Source organism: Seriola lalandi, unplaced genomic scaffold (assembly GCF_002814215.2).
Source record: "Seriola lalandi dorsalis isolate HSWRI2012SDOR001 ecotype SW California unplaced genomic scaffold, Sedor1 jcf7180002053074, whole genome shotgun sequence".
In the NCBI taxonomy this organism is placed as follows: domain Eukaryota; kingdom Metazoa; phylum Chordata; class Actinopteri; order Carangiformes; family Carangidae; genus Seriola; species Seriola lalandi.
The window spans coordinates 99,548-120,834 of record NW_019523627.1 but is presented as its reverse complement, the minus strand read 5'-3'; the positions used below and the strand labels follow the sequence as shown (position 1 = coordinate 120,834).

The 21,287-nt window shown below is 41.0% G+C and overlaps 1 protein-coding gene across 1 annotated transcript; it reads left to right on the top strand.

The window, feature by feature from the left end:
* Window positions 1-2,528: 2,528 nt before the first annotated feature.
* On the top strand, window positions 2,529-20,320 carry ipo9 (importin 9). The gene is made up of 24 exons (XM_023400928.2): window positions 2,529-2,795; window positions 6,034-6,095; window positions 6,210-6,296; window positions 6,409-6,610; window positions 7,445-7,533; window positions 7,719-7,805; window positions 8,128-8,247; window positions 8,604-8,704; window positions 9,510-9,568; window positions 9,749-9,900; window positions 9,974-10,072; window positions 10,342-10,448; window positions 10,787-10,926; window positions 11,258-11,420; window positions 12,280-12,506; window positions 12,831-12,979; window positions 14,055-14,183; window positions 14,804-15,079; window positions 16,072-16,238; window positions 16,801-16,934; window positions 17,146-17,265; window positions 17,584-17,697; window positions 17,875-17,951; window positions 19,467-20,320. The coding sequence occupies exons 1-24, from the start codon at window positions 2,636-2,638 to the stop codon at window positions 19,575-19,577; spliced, it is 3,132 nt and encodes a 1,043-aa protein (XP_023256696.1). The 5' UTR covers window positions 2,529-2,635; the 3' UTR covers window positions 19,578-20,320.
* The last annotated feature ends 967 nt before the right edge of the window (window positions 20,321-21,287 follow it).

Below are 21,287 nucleotides of genomic sequence, written 5' to 3'. Positions count from 1 at the left end.
TTATTTTCTCATGTCTCTCAGAGTCAGATTGTTCCCTGTGGTCTCAAAGACAAAACTGAGATGAGTATTGTAGGTTGTGATACACTAAATGCACCAACCAAGCACAGGTGACATTATCAAAGAATTAAGAAAAAATTAGTATGTTTTCAGTCTGTTTGGCTTTGCAAAGGCCCACAGAGTATAGATGAGGTTGTCGACCAGCTCGATATTCTACACACTATCTTCCAAAACACAGTGACTGGCTTCCCTGTGGGCCTGTTGTCATTAATATACTGCAGTATATGATTTTTTGATTTATTTTCAGAGCGATTTGAGTCTCCAGGTTTACATCTGTGGCTTAATCCTTCAAATCTGCAGCAGTGATAATGTGAAAGAAGAGATTACATTCACTGTTTATTTTTATGTCAACACCTCCTCACCTGTGTTCTCCTTAATGCCACACAGGCTGCAGCAGTGAGAGAGTTTTATTTTTAGCTCAAAAACAAGAAAAACCCATTTTTCTATTTTGGCATCAAGTGTTCTCAGTATTTGTTGCTTTTCCATTTCTAATTTTTCCTGTACAAAGACTGAGAGACACAGCAGATACAGGTGCGTACATTTTTAGGTAGGAAGGAGTCATAGATTAGCTGAGTTCGTTTGCACATTGGGCTGGTGTGTTTAAGATCTCAAGGACACAAAAGTGTTATTGCAGCTAAACAGCCAGGCCTGTACATGCCTTGTTTATTGTTGATGGCACACAGTGAATTGCAAAAGGAGTAACCTGATGTAATGACTTTCGAAAGACAACAACCTTCTGGATCCAGAAAATTAATAAACCTTAGAAGATGGGAGCTCATCTTAGGAAGAAATTAAACTGGTAAGCATTTGCAGCACACACAGTAAGTTTGACCATCCAGAGAAGTCTTAACCGTCGAGATTCAAGAGGAGTCAAACAGCATGTCACATGCTCATCTCAATTTCATGGAAATCTTGCTGATAGCCCATCTGTTTCCTTGTTGGAGCAACAGGATTATGTGGTGAAGCTGGTAATTCATCCTCTAGTAACATGGTCCAATGCCACTTCCGGGGCTACAGAGTGTGCACACTGACAGTCACGCCTAACAAAGAATCGCACTATAGTTTCACTTTACAGTGGTTTAATGTTATTTGCCTTGCCATCTATGCAAAGTATGAAGAAGTGAAAGGTGTGAAATGAAGGTTCAAGCTCCTCTGAAAGGTCAGGTGAAGCTACACCCATCAACCAGAAGATGCAGAGAGGTTTCACGTTTTCTACTGCAGCTGGCTAGCAACTAGTTAATCTGCATGATATTGCACCACCCACAGGAGTAAAAAGGAGTAGTACAAGGAGTAACTAGGCAGATACTTGCAGCTAAATCCATTTAAGTGCTCTTAAAGGGTAGAAAACTCTGCACCGCTCTCTGTTTTCAAATGTTCACACATGGCCAAAGGCATGGTGACACCTGAGTATTACATCTATATGTGATTGTTGAACACCTCATTCCCACAACATAGGCACAAATATGCTGCTATAACAGTGTCCACTCTTCTGGGAAGGATTTCCACACAATTTTGGAACCTGGCTGCAGGACCTGTCTCCCATTTGGCTACAAAAGCATCATTGAGGTCAGACATTGATGTCAGATGATAAGACCCAGCTCGTACACTGTGTTCTGGATCATCCCAAATGTGTTGGATTGGGTTGAGGTTAGGCCTCATCATGTTAAACCAGGAAATGCTTCCCCAAACTGATGCTACAAAGTTAGAGACACACTTTTGTGTGGTCGCATAAGGATTTCTCATAATGGAAATCCTCAGACCAAACCATGAAAAACAACACAAGTAAACAAAAGTGTAATGTCCGCACTCATGCCTTTACGTTTTAAACCACAGAGAGCAATGCAGCAGCAGATTTATCTCTCTATTGTCTTTACACAGCTGAATGTGTATACTATACATTTATTATAAGCCCTTTTTTATAAGAATTCAGAATAATGTTTTGCTAGCCTTTCACTCGAACTCAAAACAATGTGTCTCTTACAGCTTTTAAGGTTTTAGCCACAAATTGCTGCATGCATGATATCCTCTGTGGCAGTATCATCCACTTTCTTGGTATTTTATTTATAACTTTATTAGGTATGGAAGCAAATAATGTCCATAAAGACGTGGATTTTACAGGCAGGTGAATACGTCATTTTAAATTTAACCACCATGGCATACTTGATGTTGAAGTTTAAACAACACTGCATTTATAGCATTTAAATGTTTTACTTTGAAAATCATAATCTGATTTACTGTGGTCTCTTTGAAGTTTTCAATTTTCAATCTCAGTTTGAGTGTTGCGTCATTTGAAAAACTTTATAAAACTCAATTAGTATGACGGTAAAGGTTCAGACTACAGTGAAAGACATGCTTTTCCCCCGCTCCACAAGAGGGAGACAAAGTTTAAAAAACAAAGACAAACTAAAAAGAAAAAACACGTGGGCCGAACCGGACGACAAAATGTGCTTCCTCCCGCAAAACCCCGCCTCCACGTTTCCATGCATTGGCGCGCTTCCCCTCTGCTCTCTGCTCCTCCCCGGCTGCTGGTGGTGGTGGACTAACTCTGTAGCGGGCTGCGGGTGAAAACACAGCAGGCATGAGTGCGGCGGGTACTGCGCGGTCCGGTTCGGCGGCCGGCCCGGTCCAGCAGGGATTAAAAGAGGCTCTGATCGAGACGCTGACGGCCATCCTGTCCCCGGTTCAAGAAGTGCGCGCCGCCGCGGAGGAGCAGATCAAAGTGCTGGAAGTGACAGAGGGTGAGTGGTAGCCAGTTTCTAAACGGTAGTTTGAGGGAGTTAACGGTGGTTAGCTACCCGGTGTTCTCACTCATTAACGGCGTGGGCCTCTGTAGACACAAGCGCCAAGCGGACAGCTGTCTGCTGCCTTTATTGTTGCTTATTTTGAATGTGTCGGCCAGGCTGAGAAATAGCTAACAGTCAAAACGTTAACATTAGCCAGGGGACTGCCCCGGCTCCCAATAGCTAACGTTAGGCCGTATTTTCAGAAGTTAGTGATGACTAAGTTAGCCTGAAAACTCATTAAAACGTGCTGTTCTTACCCAGGGTCTGAGGTGGTCTCCTTGCCTTGCTCAGCCCGACGTGATCGGACAGGTCGCAGGTAGCCGTGTCACATGGGTATTCATTTGCTAGTGAGTAAGTTATATTAAAGCACATGGGGACTGTGTGGACCCCGGCCTCAACAGCACAGCAACAGGGTGGACACCGGTTTATTCTTCCGACTCAATAAAAACGTGTATGTGACTTAGTAAGTTACGATTTCGGGTCCGTTATTCGTGGGGATATGTGGCCATAATTCTGAAACTATAGCAACGCACGCACCATTCTAGTCTCGAGCACATTAGAAAGAAATAACGTCACTTGAAATGCAGGAATGACAGCAGCAGCTCCTGCACTGTCCTCAGCCAGTAGCCACCCCAACCGTTAATACATCATTTAGAGCGACAGGAAATGAGATATTGAACAACTTCCAGTGGTCCCAAATGTAACCTTAAACCCAAAGCGATTCTTATTAATTTCCACGGTCGCTATGGCAACCGTATAATGTCCGATGATAGATTTTCCCGCGAAGATGCCTTCCAGGGGCTTCTTCCTCGGATCCCGCCTAACAAGCTGCCAGCTTCCTCCATCATCATTGGAGTTGCAACAATTAGTCATTAGTTGATTGATTTAGAGGTTGATCTACAGGAAGATAATAGGAAACTATTTTGATAATTGAATAATAACCCTTGTATAAGCAAAAATGGCAAACATTCTCTGGCCTCAGCCTCTCAAATGTGAGAAAGTTTTGGTTTTGTCATATGATAGTTCATTGGATTGGATATTTGGGGGTTTTTGTCGTTGTTCAGACAAAACAAGCCATCTAAAATCATTACTTTGGACTCTGAGAAAGTCTAACAGGCTTTTTCACTAATTTCAGACATTAGATGAAATTATTAATAGAGAAAATAAGTGAAGCGTTAAAGGATCTTGAAAATGATAATTAGTCTCAGCCCTAATCATCAGCACCATTGGGATGCACACAAGAGAAAGAAAGACAAAGAGCACTACTGCGCTATACAGTTTTTTTTGATCAGTTTTTTCTTTATTGTTACTGGAGGGCAAACCAAAAGTACCCTGAGAGACTCTCAGACATTATGTAGATTTTACAAGCTATACACTACAGAATATAAAGCATTCTTACATTGTATAGTAGTACCATTATCTGTTTATGTACATCACTGCAGTAAAGACCCAAAAGAGCTCCTGCAATCCTCCAAGTTGTGCTGATTGGGTTAAAATAAATTTTCAAGCCTCTTTACAAGCAAGAGTATGAGCATAGTGGCACCTTTTGTCTCTGGTTTATAATTACTTAAAAACAGTGAAAGTATTATGAAGGTCTTCAGTAGCTTGGTGCACAGGAGCATCAAAATGTTAGACCAGAAAAAGATCTTCCCTAAACCACTGCCACAAAGTTAAAAGCACACCTTTTGTCTAAATTACCATTGTGTGTGAAATAAAGTACACTAAAGTATGTGGACAAGAGGTGGCAGTCAGTGACAGTTGGTGTATGTGGACAGAGGTGTCCGTATACGTATTTTGGCTACAACCTGATAATAAAATATAATTGTATAAAAAACAGTGAAAGAGTTATGAAGGTGTCTGAAAGCCCTAAAATGAGTCTAAAGTTATGAGATTTCTTCTATTGAGAAATTAAACCAGTTCAGCACTCTGTCCTCTGGTAGGCAGATAAACAGCTGAATATCCAGTTTTTATTTTGCAGCAACAGAATCTGTCTGCTTTCTTTTGCAATTTATGAATGAATTAAAATATTATCATTAAAGGTCTCAAAATACCTAATGGACTTGGATATTGAAATTGGCAGTATACCCCATGTGAGTAACTGGTGACGGTTGGTGTACAGGGGAAATAATGCCCATAAAAAACCACTGCCTTTTTATTTTGCTAAAGGACTAAAACGTGACAGATGGATACACTACCTAGTGGCTGTAGCTTATACTCCACTAGACTTCCCATTGTCTGTCCAGCGATCCTCATGCCCATGGTGAAAGGCTAATTGTGCAGACTGTCTGTCGACCGTACTGCAGCGTCGCAGCGAGGCTGACCCTTTCAGCTGGCCCCTCTCTAAGGCAGCCGCTCTGCAGGATTGTCAGCATTAACATTGTCTTCTGGCGCCTGATGTCACTCTTACTAAAACCCAGTGAGAGGGACTGAGCTGGTTCAGAGCTGAGGTTGATGCTGAATCTGAACTCTGTTTTTATCTCTCACTCTCTGCATGCCTGCCAGGCCAGGTTCAAACCAGGCTGTTGTTAGCAGCCGTACAGTTACTTGATTTTTACACCACTGATAACCTAAATAAGCAAATCTTGACAGTTGTGGTGGTACCCAGGCTCCTGATAACACCTGGACATTTGAAAAGTTTTGCAATGTCACGTTTGTTTATTGACCCACATCTTTGTAAGAATTCAGCCAATTCGGTGTAGCTTTTCACTTGGCATCACACAGTGTCTTGTTGTTTTTTAATGTCAGTATCTCAGTTCCAAGGAATTAAATAGGGATGTCCTAATTGGATTCCTGGGAAAAAATGAAAAAGCACCCACATATACTTTCTTCTTTAATGTCACAAATGTTCTAAACAACTACAATTATATCAAATACTACTACTGACTTACCTTTATAAAACACAGAATCATCGTTTTGATTGAAGTCACCTTTTATCAGAGACATCTTTGGCAGCAGTTACAGCTTTGAGTTTGTGTGGATCAAATTTGTTTTAAGACAAATTTTTTTCTGTTAATCAGTGTCTGAAAATCCTCAAAAGAGTTTTTTTACCTTCATTTCTTAACTTGATATTTCTTCCTACATCTTATTGCAGTAGGCCACGCTTTGAGCCAGTTGTATGTTCAAAGCTATCTGATTTGTGTTTGCATTAATTAATTAAATTTTTGTCTGCCCTGCTGATACTTTTGTGTTGTAGAGTTTGGCGTCCACCTGGCAGAACTCACAGTTGATCCTCAGGGAGCGCTTGCCATCCGTCAGGTGAGCTGAAAAAAAACCCAAAAACTTTTTTAGAGGAGCTTTGGGACAGACAACACAAACACACATATAAAAAGGCAGTTGCTGATTACATAATTATGCCTGTGACTATTACAGTTAGCATCAGTCATCCTGAAACAGTATGTGGAGACTCACTGGTGTTCCCAATCTGAGAAATTCAGGCCTCCAGAAACCACAGATCAGGTAAACTAATCTTCAACTTAGATGAATTTCTTCTGTCTGTTCTATATTTTAAATTTCTTCCCGAGGGTATCTTTGAGCCACACTTTGTCAAACCCCTGCCGTGTTCCTCCAGGCTAAAGCTGCCATCAGGGAGCTGCTGCCAGGCGGTCTGCGGGAGTCGATCAGCAAAGTCCGCTCCAGTGTTGCATACGCCGTGTCGGCCATCGCCCACTGGGACTGGCCTGAAGCCTGGCCGCAGCTCTTCACCCTGCTGATGGAGATGCTGGTCAGCGGAGATGTCAATGCTGTGCACGGGGCCATGAGGGTCCTCACAGGTGTGTAATAAGCTCCACATACACTAACATACAGATTTTCCGAGTAGGATGTTTTTAAGATGCAGCTGTGATACCAGGTGATTTTTTCCTGAGGGCAGAAGCAGTGTTAATATTGTTGTATTATTATATATTATACTTTTTTTCAGAAATATTTTCAATTTATATGACCTATTTGTTTACATGTAAGCATCCACACATTTATATCTATCTCTATCACATTGAAACTTGATTTGAGTTAATTGCAATGTGCTGCATTCATTACTGATGCACTGATATGATATGTCAGATCTAGTGTTATCTAATGCCATTTAATCTAATCTAATAATCTCTTGTTATAAAATTGAATAAAACTTTCTAGTCCAATATGATACAATTTTTTACAGCCCAAAAACAATGTTGGTGTATTTATATCTATGCTTACAGTTAAGTGACTTTGAATTTATGATGAATTACACATAGAGGAATCCCAATCAGTTTCACACAGGGATTTGAAATTGAAAAGTAATAAGGAGCCAGTGGTATGGGATTGGTATACAGTAATGTTTACCCAAAGAAAAAGTGGGTTCAGTGCATCCCCATTTATTATATCGTATTTCACAAATAGATGTGTCACTCAAGGGTTTTATGTTAGATTGGGAGTCATACTGTCATTTTGACTGTCATCGCTTTACTTTTTGGGGCAAAGATGTTCTCTTTCTCTTGTTTCACTTTTTGCTCCTTCAAGGATGACAAACACTTTGGATCCTCCCTTTGGAGAAGGAAAATCCGAGAAAACAAACACTTTTTTTCGGTTTCTTTTGTGTATGTATGTAACTGTTTGTCTCACATTTCCAGAGTTTACTCGGGAGGTGACAGATACACAGATGCCGCTGGTGGCTCCAGTCATCCTACCTGAAATGTACAAGATTTTCACCATGGCCGAGGTACTGCTACAGCTCTTACCTTCTCTCGTCACTGAAGGTGTAACGATATGTTGCGGCATGCTATTTGTGATTTAAAAAGAATACGGTGACATGGATCAGAGAGCAAAAGCAGAGAACTGCAGTTTATTCTTTGTCCTGGTGAACATGAACTTTGGGTTAATTTTAATGTTCTCTAACTGTCGCAGATTTACAGTATTCGTACCCGCTCCAGAGCAGTGGAGATATTCACCACCTGTGCCAACCTCATCTGTGCTATTGAAGAGCTTGAAAAGGTGAGACAACCACAGCAAGACGTGTGATACTTCTCTTTTAGATACATTAGGTATAATTATATAATAGATTTAGTCTGGATTAATTGTACAATGGAACATTTTTTACTTTTGATTGAACTTCTTTTAGCATGGTTCATCCTGTTGATTTGCAGCTGATAAATTATGTTAAGCGATACCTTTCCAAAAAATGACAACAGATGATAGAGTGTTTTTAGATTTGTTTCAGAATCACATTTATATTTGTGTAAAGGAAGTGACATGGATGAGTAACTTGTCAATGCTCTGCAATTAATGTAACTGTACCTCGTGGGTGTTGGTTTAGGGTGCAGCCAAAGCGTTGATCTTCCCTGTGGTGCAGCAGTTCACGGAGGCATTTGTGCAGGCTCTGCAGATGCCTGATGGACCCTCGTCTGACAGCGGTCTTAAGATGGAAGTCCTCAAGGTGAGAGACTGTATAGGCCAAAGGGTCATGAAGAGTTTCTTGTCAGTAGAAACTTGTATATTTAGCATCTAATGAATTGCTGCAGTTTTGTTTTTCAGAATCTGACTGGAAAGTAAACCTTTGTTCAAATATAAATGCACGAAATACGACTTTGTAAATTTGTTAGTCATTGAACTGATTGTGTCTAATTTGTATGAGCTGTAGTGTTATAGTAGTTAAGGTTTACAACTGGTGGTAGTAGACATATCCTTTCAAGAAATAAGCACCTGGGAAGCAAATTGTAATTTGTGCTAAAAAGGAAAATGTGTTGTAGCTAAAATAAGACTTTAAATCTTCATTTGTTCTTCCTCTCCCAGGCAGTGACAGCGTTGGTAAAGAACTTCCCCAAACCCATGGTGTCGTCCATGCAGCAGATATTACCCATTGTGTGGAACACACTGACTGAAAGTGCAGCTTTATATCCTTTACAAAGCCAACTGTGTATTAGCTAGTTCCATGCTGGGTTAATCATCGCTGTGTGCTGAAAACGTTGTTGCTTCCATTTTTGGGCTGAAAGAACATAATTTAACTGGAGGATTGACTTCCCTTTTATGCTTTTCCCAAAGAGCTGTTCAACACTTGTTGTGGTTTGTACTTGTGTTCTTGTGGTTACAGAGCATCCTCTCTCAACCACTAATCCACTTCACTGCAGCAGTTACATGGTCACCTGCTTGGTCAGCAAAATCAAAACACTTTCACATGTTTAGAGAAAGACAGTGTTGCAATGGGCCGTGGAAAGTAATGTATTGTATTCAGAGAATAAAATCTGCTTCCCGATATAAATTGTGCGAACATTTTCATCTGATAGATTGCATAAGGATAAGAAGAAAAAGCCTTTTTTCCGTACCATGGCAGGACATTATGTCATCTTGCTGGAGTGTGTGACTCTTTAGATAATGTTCTTGTGAACGTGATAACTCAAGAACGATATATAGTAGAAAATTCATACCTACACAGAAAGCAGCCCACATTTTTGAAGCACCTTTCTGCATAAATTTACATATTAATGGAGGGAAACTGATTTCCCAGAAATTGTGGTCACTCCTAAACACTTTCAAACAACAAGTTCAAATTCGTATATTGATTCAAATGGAAACTTTTGCATATTAATGAGATTAGAGTTTTTTTTTGTTTTTACTTCTGTTATCATTCTTGATGACAAGAATGGCGGGACATGAAGCAGTCCAAGTGTTTAACTGAGTATTCCTTAACCAGATGTTCACTTATGTAAGAACAGAAGTCAACTACACGGAGGAAGTAGATGACCCGGTAGACTCGGACGGTGAGCAGAATTCACATCATCCCTCCCTTTTTTTGTTTCTACATCTGCTGCTGCACGTAACAAGGGCTAGCAAGTTTGACAGAAGTGATGATGTACTGAGTTTGTTGTAGGGACACTTCTCAACTGTCTTCTGGTGTTGATTGTTTTGTTTTTTTTTTGTTTTTGTTTTTTTTTTTACAGGTGAGGTCCTGGGTTTTGAAAATCTTGTGTTCAGCATCTTTGAGTTTGTTCACACGCTGCTGGAGAACAACAAGTTCAAGAGCACAGTGAAGAAAGCCCTGCCCGAACTCATCTACTACATCATCCTGTACATGCAGATCACTGAGGACCAGGTGAGTACAGCATTTGTATTTATGTTGAAACACTGGTGTGAGGCCTGATTGTTTTGCACTGTTGTTTCTTTAGATCAAAGTGTGGACGGCTAACCCCCAGCAGTTTGTAGAGGATGAGGATGATGACACTTTCTCGTACTCTGTCAGGATCTCTGCGCAGGACCTGCTGCTGGTGAGATACTGTTAAAAAAAAAAAAAATATCATACAACTGTTACTTTAAACATAGGACAATGCTGCATGAATATGCGATGGACAAAATGTGGCTATTTAAAGCTCAAATTGAAATAACTCTGTGTTAAAGCATGGGGACTGAGCAATGCCCGGCTTTCCTAAGTTCCTAAGTGCAGTGGTTTCATGGCAACTCTTTGCTCACTTTGCGGCGTCTGCTCCGCCCTGACAGTGTGTGTATAATGATGGTAATCTTTGACCTGTGCTTTCAGGCTGTTGCTGCAGAGTTTCAGAATGAGAGCGCAGCGGCATTGGCAGCGGCGGCGACCAGACACCTCCAGGAGGCAGAACAGGCCAAAAACAGTGGCAATGAGCACTGGTGAGGAGCGACTCTACACTAACACTTCTCTCTTACTCTCTGTCTTTATATGAAAACATCCCAGTGTCTGGTCTTAAAGCTTTGCTGGATCTGAGCCACATTCCTGCTGATTGACGACAATGGGTAAATGAGGAAAAAAAAAACCCTGGCGCTGCCAAGCATGACATGTAGAGACGTACCGGGCCTGTTGAAATGAAAGAAACATTGCTGGCGGTACATCATATAAGCTGCCATTAATTAATGTTAATTCTATGAACTTGATGACAGGCAGTTCACAGTTTGATTCCACCTGTGCTTTTAAGTCAGAATAGTTTTGTTGTTGTTTATTTTTAAACTAGGTGGAAGATCCATGAGGCTTGCATGTTGGCTCTCGGTTCAGTCAAAACCATCATCACAGAGAACGTGAAGAACGGTCGTATCCAGTTTGACATGCATGGTTTCCTGGCCAGTGTTATCCTCGCTGACCTCAACCTGGCAGGTGAGCCTGACACTGACCTTTGGAGATTTATAGAAGTGATCGCCAACATAACAGGAAGACCTCTAAAATCTACCACAAGTGCTGACTTTGTGAAGGTTATGAGGATTCTCTCAAAACTGATGATGATTTTTGAGGAACTTAACATAAGTGTTTGTTTCTTGCCCCTGTAAGTGCCACAGTTCCTCATAAAGACCACATTCTTACAATGTAAAATTGCAAATAAAAGTGATAGAATTGTTGCAAAACTGTTTTTCTTGTTTCTTGTTTGGCTTCTCTTTTCACTGCTGTCTCTTGTTGTTGTTTTTTTTCTTTTTTCCTTTCTCTTGACCAGCGGCGTCTCCGTTCCTCCTTGGCCGGGCTCTGTGGGCGGCCAGTCGTTTCACAGCAGCCATGTCTCCTGAGCTCATCCAGCAGTTCCTCCAGGCCACCGTCAGTGGGCTCCACGACAGCCAACCGCCCTCCGTCCGCATCTCCGCGGTCAGGGCCATCTGGGGGTGAGCAGATCTCGGGGTTTTTTAACTCTTTTTAGTTGTTAAACTGTGCTGTGGTAATATTTTTGTAATCTAACACAGTCAGTGCGAACATCTTCATCTCACAGCAGACTCGTCATTTGTCATTTTAGCTGGCAACTGTTGATTTTGTCTTCTGAAAATAACAGCTGTCTCTTGCAGATGTTTATCCGTGTTTGTATACCAGATATCTCTATTACTACAGCTCCACACACACGGCTTTAACATCTGGATAAATCTCAAGTTGGGTGGGGCTGCCATAGACGATGACTGCTCACCAACTGTCAATGAGCATGTTGAAGAACGTTTAAGGCTGAAAAATACTGCACAGTTACAACATATTTATTTATTTTATTTTATTTTTTGGGCATTTTTGCCTTTGTTCTGATAGGACAGTGAGAGATAGACAGGAAAGTCAGGGAGAGAGAGAGGATGACATGCAGCAAAGGGCCATGGGACTCGAACCCATGGCCGCTGCGGTTAGGACTGAGCATATGTGGTACGCACTCTACCAGGTGAGCCACGAGGCGCCCCGATAACTACATATTAATGTTTTTGTTTTCTTTATACAAAGGTTATATACGAAGTGTAGATCTATGAACATGTTAATGTTGTTTATAGTAGCTACTGCATCTCGAGGAGACGGTTGACATTTTTTAATCTCACTTGTACCTTATGGAAAAAGCTGTCAGTTTGTTTCAATATGTTTTGTTTCTCAGAAAAACATGTAAACATTTCAAGACTTTGAAAAGCTCACTAAACAATCATCAACATGTAAAAATATTAAGGAGATACTGGATGCTTGTAGACACCCACGTATCCATGTCATTCTCCAATTCTGCAGCTACTGTGATCAGCTGAAGCTGTCAGAGAGCACCCATGTCCTGCAGCCCTTCCTCCCCAGCATCCTCGAGGGTCTGGTCCAACTGGCCGCCCAGTTCAGCTCGGAGGTGCTTACGCTCGTCATGGAGACGCTGTGCATCGTCTGCACCGTCGACCCGGCCTTCACCACCAGCGCCGAGAACAAGATCTGCCCACTCACCATTGCTATTTTCCTTAAATATAACAATGGTACTGACAAAGCTCCTCTAACCACATCCTCTGCCAGGCTGTTTGTGCTCTTGTCTTTTTATATTTTTTTCTCTCTTACTAAATCTGTTGTCTTTTAATGGTTAAACAGAAGATAGATTTTGCAAGATCTGGGACATTTCCCTGTTTGTCTCTAATACGTTGATATGGATTAGCTCGATGCATTGAGGAGGGGAAAAAAACTTATTTAAGCAACAATCACAAAGTGTTTCTCAGAGAAGACATCAACATGTTAAGTTAAGAGACGCGTAGATTTGATTCGTCTCTTATCTTTTCTCAGGCTGTGTCTCCCCCTCTTCTCCTCAGACCCTGTGGTGGCGTCACTGGCTCAGGACATCTTTAAGGAACTGGCACAGATCGAAGGCTGCCAGGGCCCCATGCAGATGCGTCTTATCCCCACACTGGTCAGCATCATGCAGGCTCCCCCCGACAAGATCCCCTCTGGACTCTGTGCTGTAAGTGGTGCAAAGAGACACCAAGGTTTTCTAAAAGACAAGTAGGAGGCACATTAATGTGTCCATGTTTGTTTCCCCGCCAGCACCAGGCCCTAATGATTCTAAAGTCAGTTGTTATTTCATTCTGTCCTCCCTCTTTGGTCCAGAACAAGATACAACAACAACAACTGGCAAGATTGCCATGATTTTTGTATGTCAAATAATGGCGACCGAGAGGCCCCTGTGGCCCTCTGTTTTGTGCCATTATCAGGTAAAACATTTTCCCTTGACCAACACTTTGGTGCATAACCAAGCTTCTCAAAAGCGAATGGTCAGATTTCAATTAAATTTGCAGCGAATATTCATTGTTACCAGACAATGAATGACAAATTGTTCTCATTTATTGTTTCTCCACCAGCTGCCGTTGTCCTTTGTCCAGCTTCATATCTTTGTTGCACTCCTGACAGTGTCTCCACAAATAACCATTGATCTCCTCTCATAATGCACCAAAAAAAAAAAAAGAATCCTAATTTGCAGCTGTTGGCAGACAGTTTATAGTGTGGGCATGTCTTCCATCTGGCACACACACTCAGTTCATTTCAAACTTTACAGTGTGTAGATAGTTTAATAGACTGGACACAGGGCAGGGTGTGTGCTGCTGAAATGACAAACTGGTCATGTTCCACAAGTCACAGTGTGTAAGCAGTCACCTCAGTCATCAAGCCCAGAGCAAAAGACAAATGTAATTACTGTGTAGATATAAACCTGTAATTTATACTGTAATTTTATCATTTATGCTTCTTTTGCACTTGCTCATGCAACAATACAACAATATATTCTATTGTTAACAATAATCTGACTAAATCATTCTCAGTCAGAACTCAGATCAGCAATCAACCACGCAAAAACTGGAATTGATGCGTTCCCAATTTCCTCCTCACCGTTCACCTTTCTTTTCCTTTTAATAGTAAACGACTCTGCTCATTGACGTTGTTCATCTGAAACCTCAGTTTGTCTGGATGGGACATGTTTGAAAATGTTACAGGACCAAGCCCAAATAATTAGTTCTGCATTGTCCCTTCCTTCTGTACCACAGACGTCCATAGACATCCTGACCACAGTTGTGCGCAACACCAAAGCCCCTCTGTCGGAGATGCTGGTGTGCCAGGCGTTCCCTGTGGTGGCACAGTGCACCTTACGTACTGACGACAACACGATTATGCAGGTGAACCCAGGTTTTTTGTTTTATTCAACCTCACCTTTATTGCATTTGCACATGAACTCATTAAATACAGTAGGAGAATGAGGAGAATGATGATGTTGTCCACCAACTCTCATGAGCCACTTATATAATAATAATAATAATAATAATACCCCAATTCATTAAACTTACTGTCTCCACATTTATTTTTATCTGAGGTCTTCACTGGTTTTGGACCCAATCCAAAATGTGGCTGTGGAAAACCCACCTGAACCCGACTGAATTCATTTTCATAAAAAAAGACACAGCCAAACTCAACCTGAGTAGATCAGAGGATAATTTGAGATGATCCAAAATGTGATCTCCCCGAACAGAGAGAGAACACAAACACTGGCAGCAGCATGATACAATATCAGGTGTGGGAGATATTGACCCAGATTTTACTGAATAGAAGTTGGACCCGGTGACCCTGTAAAGACCTCTACTTGTTTAAGTAGAGGTCCTGTTTAAAAGAATATAAAAATATAAAGAGCAAACATTGCAAAGTCCAACATCTATGATCTGCATCACCTCTGCCTTTAATGCTACACTCCTCTCACTCTCCTTATACTCCCACTCTCTCATCAATGTCTTCCCCTCTCCAGAACGGTGGCGAGTGCCTGCGGGCGTACGTCTCTGTCGCCCTGGAGCAGGTCGCCCAGTGGAGGGACGAGCAGGGGAACAGCGGCCTCTGGTACGTCATGCAGGTAGTCAACCAGCTGCTGGACCCCCGGACCTCTGAGTTCACGGCTGCCTTCGTGGGCAGGTTGGTGTCCACTCTGATCTCTCGGGCGGGAACCGAGCTTGGGGAACAGCTGGACCAGATCCTCCGAGCCATTCTGAGCAAGATGCAGCAAGCTGAGACTCTGAGTGTCATGCAGGTAGGAAGGGGAGGATGCAAACTATTACAGGTCATGTGATTATGTAAATACGATTTGGTTGTAAATTACTTGAGTGGCCAACCTGGGGCCTCATTTGTCATGTGAGAGAGAGAAAAAAACTATGCTCTAATAACATGTCATAGCTGAGAACCCCAGATCACTACAGTAATTAATGAAAATCTGTTAAGCTAAGCCGTTCATTATTTGACACTTCCACAAGTGGCTTATCCAAAGATAAATAAAGATACAGACAATATGGGTGATTGGCAGATCATTCCAGTTACATGATGGTCAAATTAAGATTTGCAGAACACTGGGCACATTACTACTTCCTTAAGTAGTAACAATTCATAGGAATACAAATTTGTTTTAATTTCCTTTTTAATTGTTGTACTTTTTAATAGTTTAAGCATAACTGCAAATATCCCTGTCAATTACGATTTGTGATACTGAAACAGTTCATTATTAATACAGACTAATTCCAATTGAATGTAATTAGCAGATCAGCTGGATCTCATTATATATAAAGTCACATGTGCTCAGTGTGCAGTTCTAGAGAAACAGCATGAAATATGACAATTACTCTGAAAGAAATTATCCAAATAAGATGCAAATCTTAAGGAACAATAGTTAGCGATAATAATCCATTATTACATGGCGAACAGTAGTCATACTTGTGTGTAATTTAATCAGCTTGTCCACAATTATGTCCGTGTTCCACTTGGTGTTTGTTGATACGCCTGGCCAGGAGTGGTTAAAAATGTGTTAAGCACATTTTCAAGCACAAGAAATGGTTAAGTTGTATTCTATGCATAGAAATGAGCGTCCCCATTGTTAAAGCACTAATGAATGATAGGTGAGACCCTTGGCCTTAATTTTGTTATTTATTTCTGCCAACACTTTACTGTTACAGTTCCCACAGGTGCAGTTGCCCCCAACCCTCACTTTTTCTCCCCCCCTGCCCTTTTCTCTCGTCCTCTCCCTCTCTGTAGTCTCTGATCATGGTGTTTGCCCACCTGGTTCACTCCCAGCTGGAGCCTCTGTTGGAGTTCTTATGTAGTCTGCCCGGACCGACGGGGAAACCTGCCCTGGAGTTTGTCATGACAGAGTGGATGAGCAGACAACACCTCTTCTACGGACAGTACGAGGGCAAAGTCAGGTGAGGCAACATTTTCATTAAGAATTTCTTATTCAAATATGATAGTTTTACCAATTTTTATTTAAGAATGAAAACAATTCACTAACATGGGTTTAATCTATAGTCAAGTGACCTTCGTTACACTTGCTGTACACTGCAACTAATTCATTTTTCTTCTTTTGGTCTTTGCACCCAGTGAAATGTATCCACACACAAATTAAAACAGCATTTATAAAGACAAAGAAATGTACAGTCATAACATTCATTGTGCGCAGGTGGCACAAGTGTTGCAGCCACTATTATCATCTGTGCCTGTAGATGGCGACATCAACATTTTTATATTTGCTGCTGTTACTTTTCCTGGAACTGAGGCTCTACAATACTAGTTAAGCCTGCGTTTTAGGTGTTTTGCATTAATGGCACTGTGGTTGTCACAGTTTTGTTTTTGTTTTTTTGTTTTTAATCATTAATTTCTTCTAGTATAGCTCTTCAACAGAGCTGCAACTGAAATGTCTCAAATGAGATGTAATACAAGGATTCTCAATTTTTGATCTGATTTTTTTTTTTTTTTTTTTCCCTGTAGCACGGTGGCGCTCTGTAAGCTGCTGCAGCACGGCCTCAACACCGACGACAAACGTCTCCAGGACATTGTGGTGAAGGGAGAGGAGATCTACAGCCCAGATGACGGCATCCGCACAAGATCCAAATCTGCCAAAAGTAAGGCACCAAACGAACTTGAGTTGTTACTTAACTTGACTACTTCGTTCTATATTGTAAAAACGCAGCTTCTGACTGGTGAGATAGTTGCGTGTGTAAATGACTGTGAATACTTAATAAATATATTTTTAAAGCGGTTTCAACAATCCCAATACATCCACGGAGTGATGTTAGGAGGTTTACCACGTTCACTTTGATGTCTCCTCCACAGACCCAGAGCGGTGGACCAACATTCCTTTGCTAGTAAAGATCTTTAAACTGATCATCAATGAGCTGTCGACAGTAGTGGAGGCGAACGCCAGCAGGGCAAACGCAGCAGACTGGAGCCAAGGTGAGGACAAATAGTACAAATGCTTCCGTTACACTCATTCAGCTGATGTTTTTCCAGTTAGTCAGACTTGAGATGTTTCCGCAGTGGGACAGATTCTCTGTGACACATCTGGGACTATTTCTTACAGTTACAGGTGATGTGATTAAAGGGTGCAACTGATTTGCTAGAAAATAGTTGCAGTGAATTTTGTCACATTTGGCAGATGACTTTGAATTGTATTAAAAAAATTAATAAATAAATAAAAAAGCTCAGTCCCATGTCTGCAACCTAAAGAATAGGACAGCAGACACTTGAGTCACCAGCTGTTTCTTGTTTCAGATTCCAGCGGCATGTGGGAGGAGCAGGAGGAGGAACAGGGGGAGGATGATGATGAGGAAGATGAAGGGCTTGCAGGGCAGCTGCTTTCTGATCTCATTGCCTCCAACAAATACGGTACGAGTATCTCCCCTGCGCATCAGCTATTCCTGTATTTTGTTTTCATTTCAACTTTCATGAATATATACCTGTTTCCTTGTTTCTTATACTTTGTTTCAGGTTACCATTGTTTTCCTCATATCCCTGTGTTTTTTCTTTTCTTATTTCTTTTTTCTTTTTTAATTTTTCTGGCAGATGATGATTATTACGAGGATGATGAGGAGGACGATCCAGATGCCTTGAAAGACCCCATATACCAGATTGATCTGCAGGTACATTCTCTAAACTTTTGATTTCACACATCTTTATCTCAAATATGACCATTGTTGGTACAGAAAGGTGGATTTATAAGTCGGGAGACTCTCGCCCGTCTGGAGGATCTGTGTTCAGGCACTGCAGGGATACTCTGTATGTGAGCTGTAACTGTTCCCATCATAACACCATGCTGCTGATTGTTTTCAGTAATTATAATGATGATTGTTATCATTAATATTGTAGTATTACTAATAAGTTTTGTAGCACATGAAAGGTCTTCTCAATGTGACCGTGTCGGCTCTCTGGGAAGAACCTGTCATTGCTGCAAGACGCAACCATCGTCACTGGTCTAAGAGTTCTTTCTCTTCTAGAACGTCAAATCAGATCAGAAGATGCTTCAATTATGATGGAGCTTTAGGGTACAATTGTGCCCGCCTTGGCGGATTATTACATTGAAGCACGCAACTTGCCATCCCAACTGCTGATGAACAACTGTTATTTAATCATGCAATATTATTTTCCAGGACATTCCTAAATATCTTGGTGAACAAAAGGTAAACTGTCAAAGAGCTTAGGAGCAAAAAGACAATTGAGTAAACACTGCCCGCAAGAGAGGGAATGGATTCCCAGAGATATCAAGGCACAAACTGCAAGTAGAGAACGTAGGAGCCTTAATTATAGGGATGGGATTTGATTAGATTTTATTGATACCAGTGGCATTATCAATTCTGCTTATCGGGCAATTCTTTAGAGATTCCCTTTATGATTGGGGCCTATGCAGATTTTTGCCACACAGTCACACCTGACAGCTTTTGCTCTACAATATAAACATAAGCCTATAGACTATGGCTGCAGCATGATCATTGATTTTATTAAAATAATCCCACAATTCACTTTCAGGCTGTTTTTCTTTTCTTTTCTCTTTTCTTTTTGTGACCAGAAGCAAAGCTCCACTTCATCCTCTCATCAAAGTTGCATACATTGACACCCGCTTTAACAAAAGGGGGATGCGGAGCCCTTGTGTAGTTTGCGGAGCCTTGCGCAACTCTGAAAAACGTACAGAAAAACAACAAAAGAAATTGCCGAGCTTGGGGCGTATTAGTAATGTAAATATACACTCAGTGGTCACTTTATTACGTACGTCTGTATAATCTAATGCAATCCAACACAACAACTCTGTCATAAATTCTACCTTTACAAAGTTTATAAAGTTCACTTTTTGTTGATGTTGTTGGAAACTAAATGTTTTTTTACTTAGGATTTAAATATTACAAGGACATCTGATCGAATGTAGTCCAGTACAAGAGCATCACGACATCATTGTTCATTTATTTACCACGCCTGTGAGTGTCAATAAAAACTGAACATTATAGGCATCAGAAAGGTAGACTTGATGGCAGAGCAGCTGTATTGGATGAGTGTATATACATGTTTAATTGATTTTTCTTGAAGCACTACAGTATAAACGATTCAATGAACCTCCAAAGTGTCAAAGTGAAAACCCCTGACCCGTGTAATGTGTCTTTTCCCAGGCTTACCTGACAGACTTCCTGACACAGTTCGCCCAGCAGCCCTGTTACAGTATGTTCTCAGGTCACCTCAACAACGCCGAGAGACAAACCCTGCAGTCTATAGGTCTCTAGCCCCACCCCAATCTGTCTGCCGCTCCAAGACATCATGTTCCATCTACAATGCCCTGAAACTCTCCTCAATTGCCCCATCACTTACGCTCTTATGATGAATTTACAACCTAGCAAAAGAAAAGAAGAAAAAATTTTGGGATGTTGGTCCTGGCAGAGGGAGAGGACGGGGTGCACTTACGCATAACTCTTCAGTTCTCCACACTTGTGCTGGGATGAAGAACTTTGCAGATGTTAAAGTGAGGAAGATGAAGAGGTGAGAGACTGCACAGAAGGTCAGAGGACTCGCCTTTCTGGAGTAATTTCAAACTGGACAAGAGCTTTGAGGCTTCACAGTCGGACAGGTGAACCATGAAATATGAGTGGACTATTTTGCCATGTCCTGTTTGTAACTTAGCCTGTTATTTTTGTGTTTCTGTATAAACAAAGTGAAATGCAACATGAAAAACACTTCCAAGAGACTTTACATTGATTGAAGGAAAGTTAAACAAAAAACAAACATCCCGATCTTTGGAGAGGGAGAGAAACGTTGGCGGCCTTATAGTCCAACGTAAAACGTTGACTGTTTCTGACAGGAAATGAAAAGCTCTTAGACCAGCTATCATGTCCCGGGGTACGGTGGGTATTTGGTAATTCACACTGTTGCCATGGTGATTCACAGCCCTGTCATTTCCTTGTACCCATTGAAATTTGGGATCAAGAAATTTCTAAATAAAAGTCCTGAATGGACAACATTTCCAGATTGAGTTCCAGACTCCTTTCTTGTCTCCCTGACCTCAGAAAAATATGTCATAGTGTTTTATTTTTTATTTATATAGCAAAAAAAGAATCAGTATGTTCTTGACACTGAAAAAGCATATGACATGCTGTGAAAGGAAGAGTTATTAAATTCTTCACTATATATGAAGCTGGGATAGGAGGAAGAATGGGAGTTAGTATAAAAGGACCATTGTCCTGTGGAAGGCATGATTAACACCTGAATGTGTGACTGATTGAATCATTCTTGTCAGGAGTTGGCAACTGTTCTTTTATTTGCCTAATGGTATATAAAGCAAGACACTGAAAGTCCTTTCAGACAACAACCATGCTATGGTCTTTTCTCCATGTGTCATGAATGAAAGAGATTTGATTCATCACATCAAGTATGTAATTCTTCAGAGAACTAGCAACTCTCAATATTAAAGCAGAATTTATTTTACAAGGTCAAGACAGGTGAGCGTTGGAAGTGAGCTACCTGAGGAACTTGAGGGCTGATGGCAACCTCCAGGGGAGTGTTATTATCCCTTTCCTTTTTAACATTTTAGTAAATGAAATATTGAGCAAAGTGGGAAAAGAACGTAGTCTTTCATTATCTTCAGATGATGGAGCCATCTGGAAGCGAGGAAGGAACCTCTCATATTTTCAACCAAATTCAAAGAAGTCTGGATACGGTGATTGAGTGGGCCAATGACTGGGGCTTTAAAATTTCCACATATTGATATTTTGATATAAAAAGAAATTGGCAAATCAAGTTTTTCAGAATGTGGTTAGATGAAAGGATGACATGGAAAGTTGAGAGGGTTTTACTTAAGTGTGAAAAAATACATGTTCATAGGTAATAATATGAGAGTAAACCTGGCGCTTTTGTGGCCCCTGAGAAGTATCACATTTTGCCTTTCGATAATCCTACATTGAATATAACCCTGACCCTAATTTGCTATAAACAACATCAGA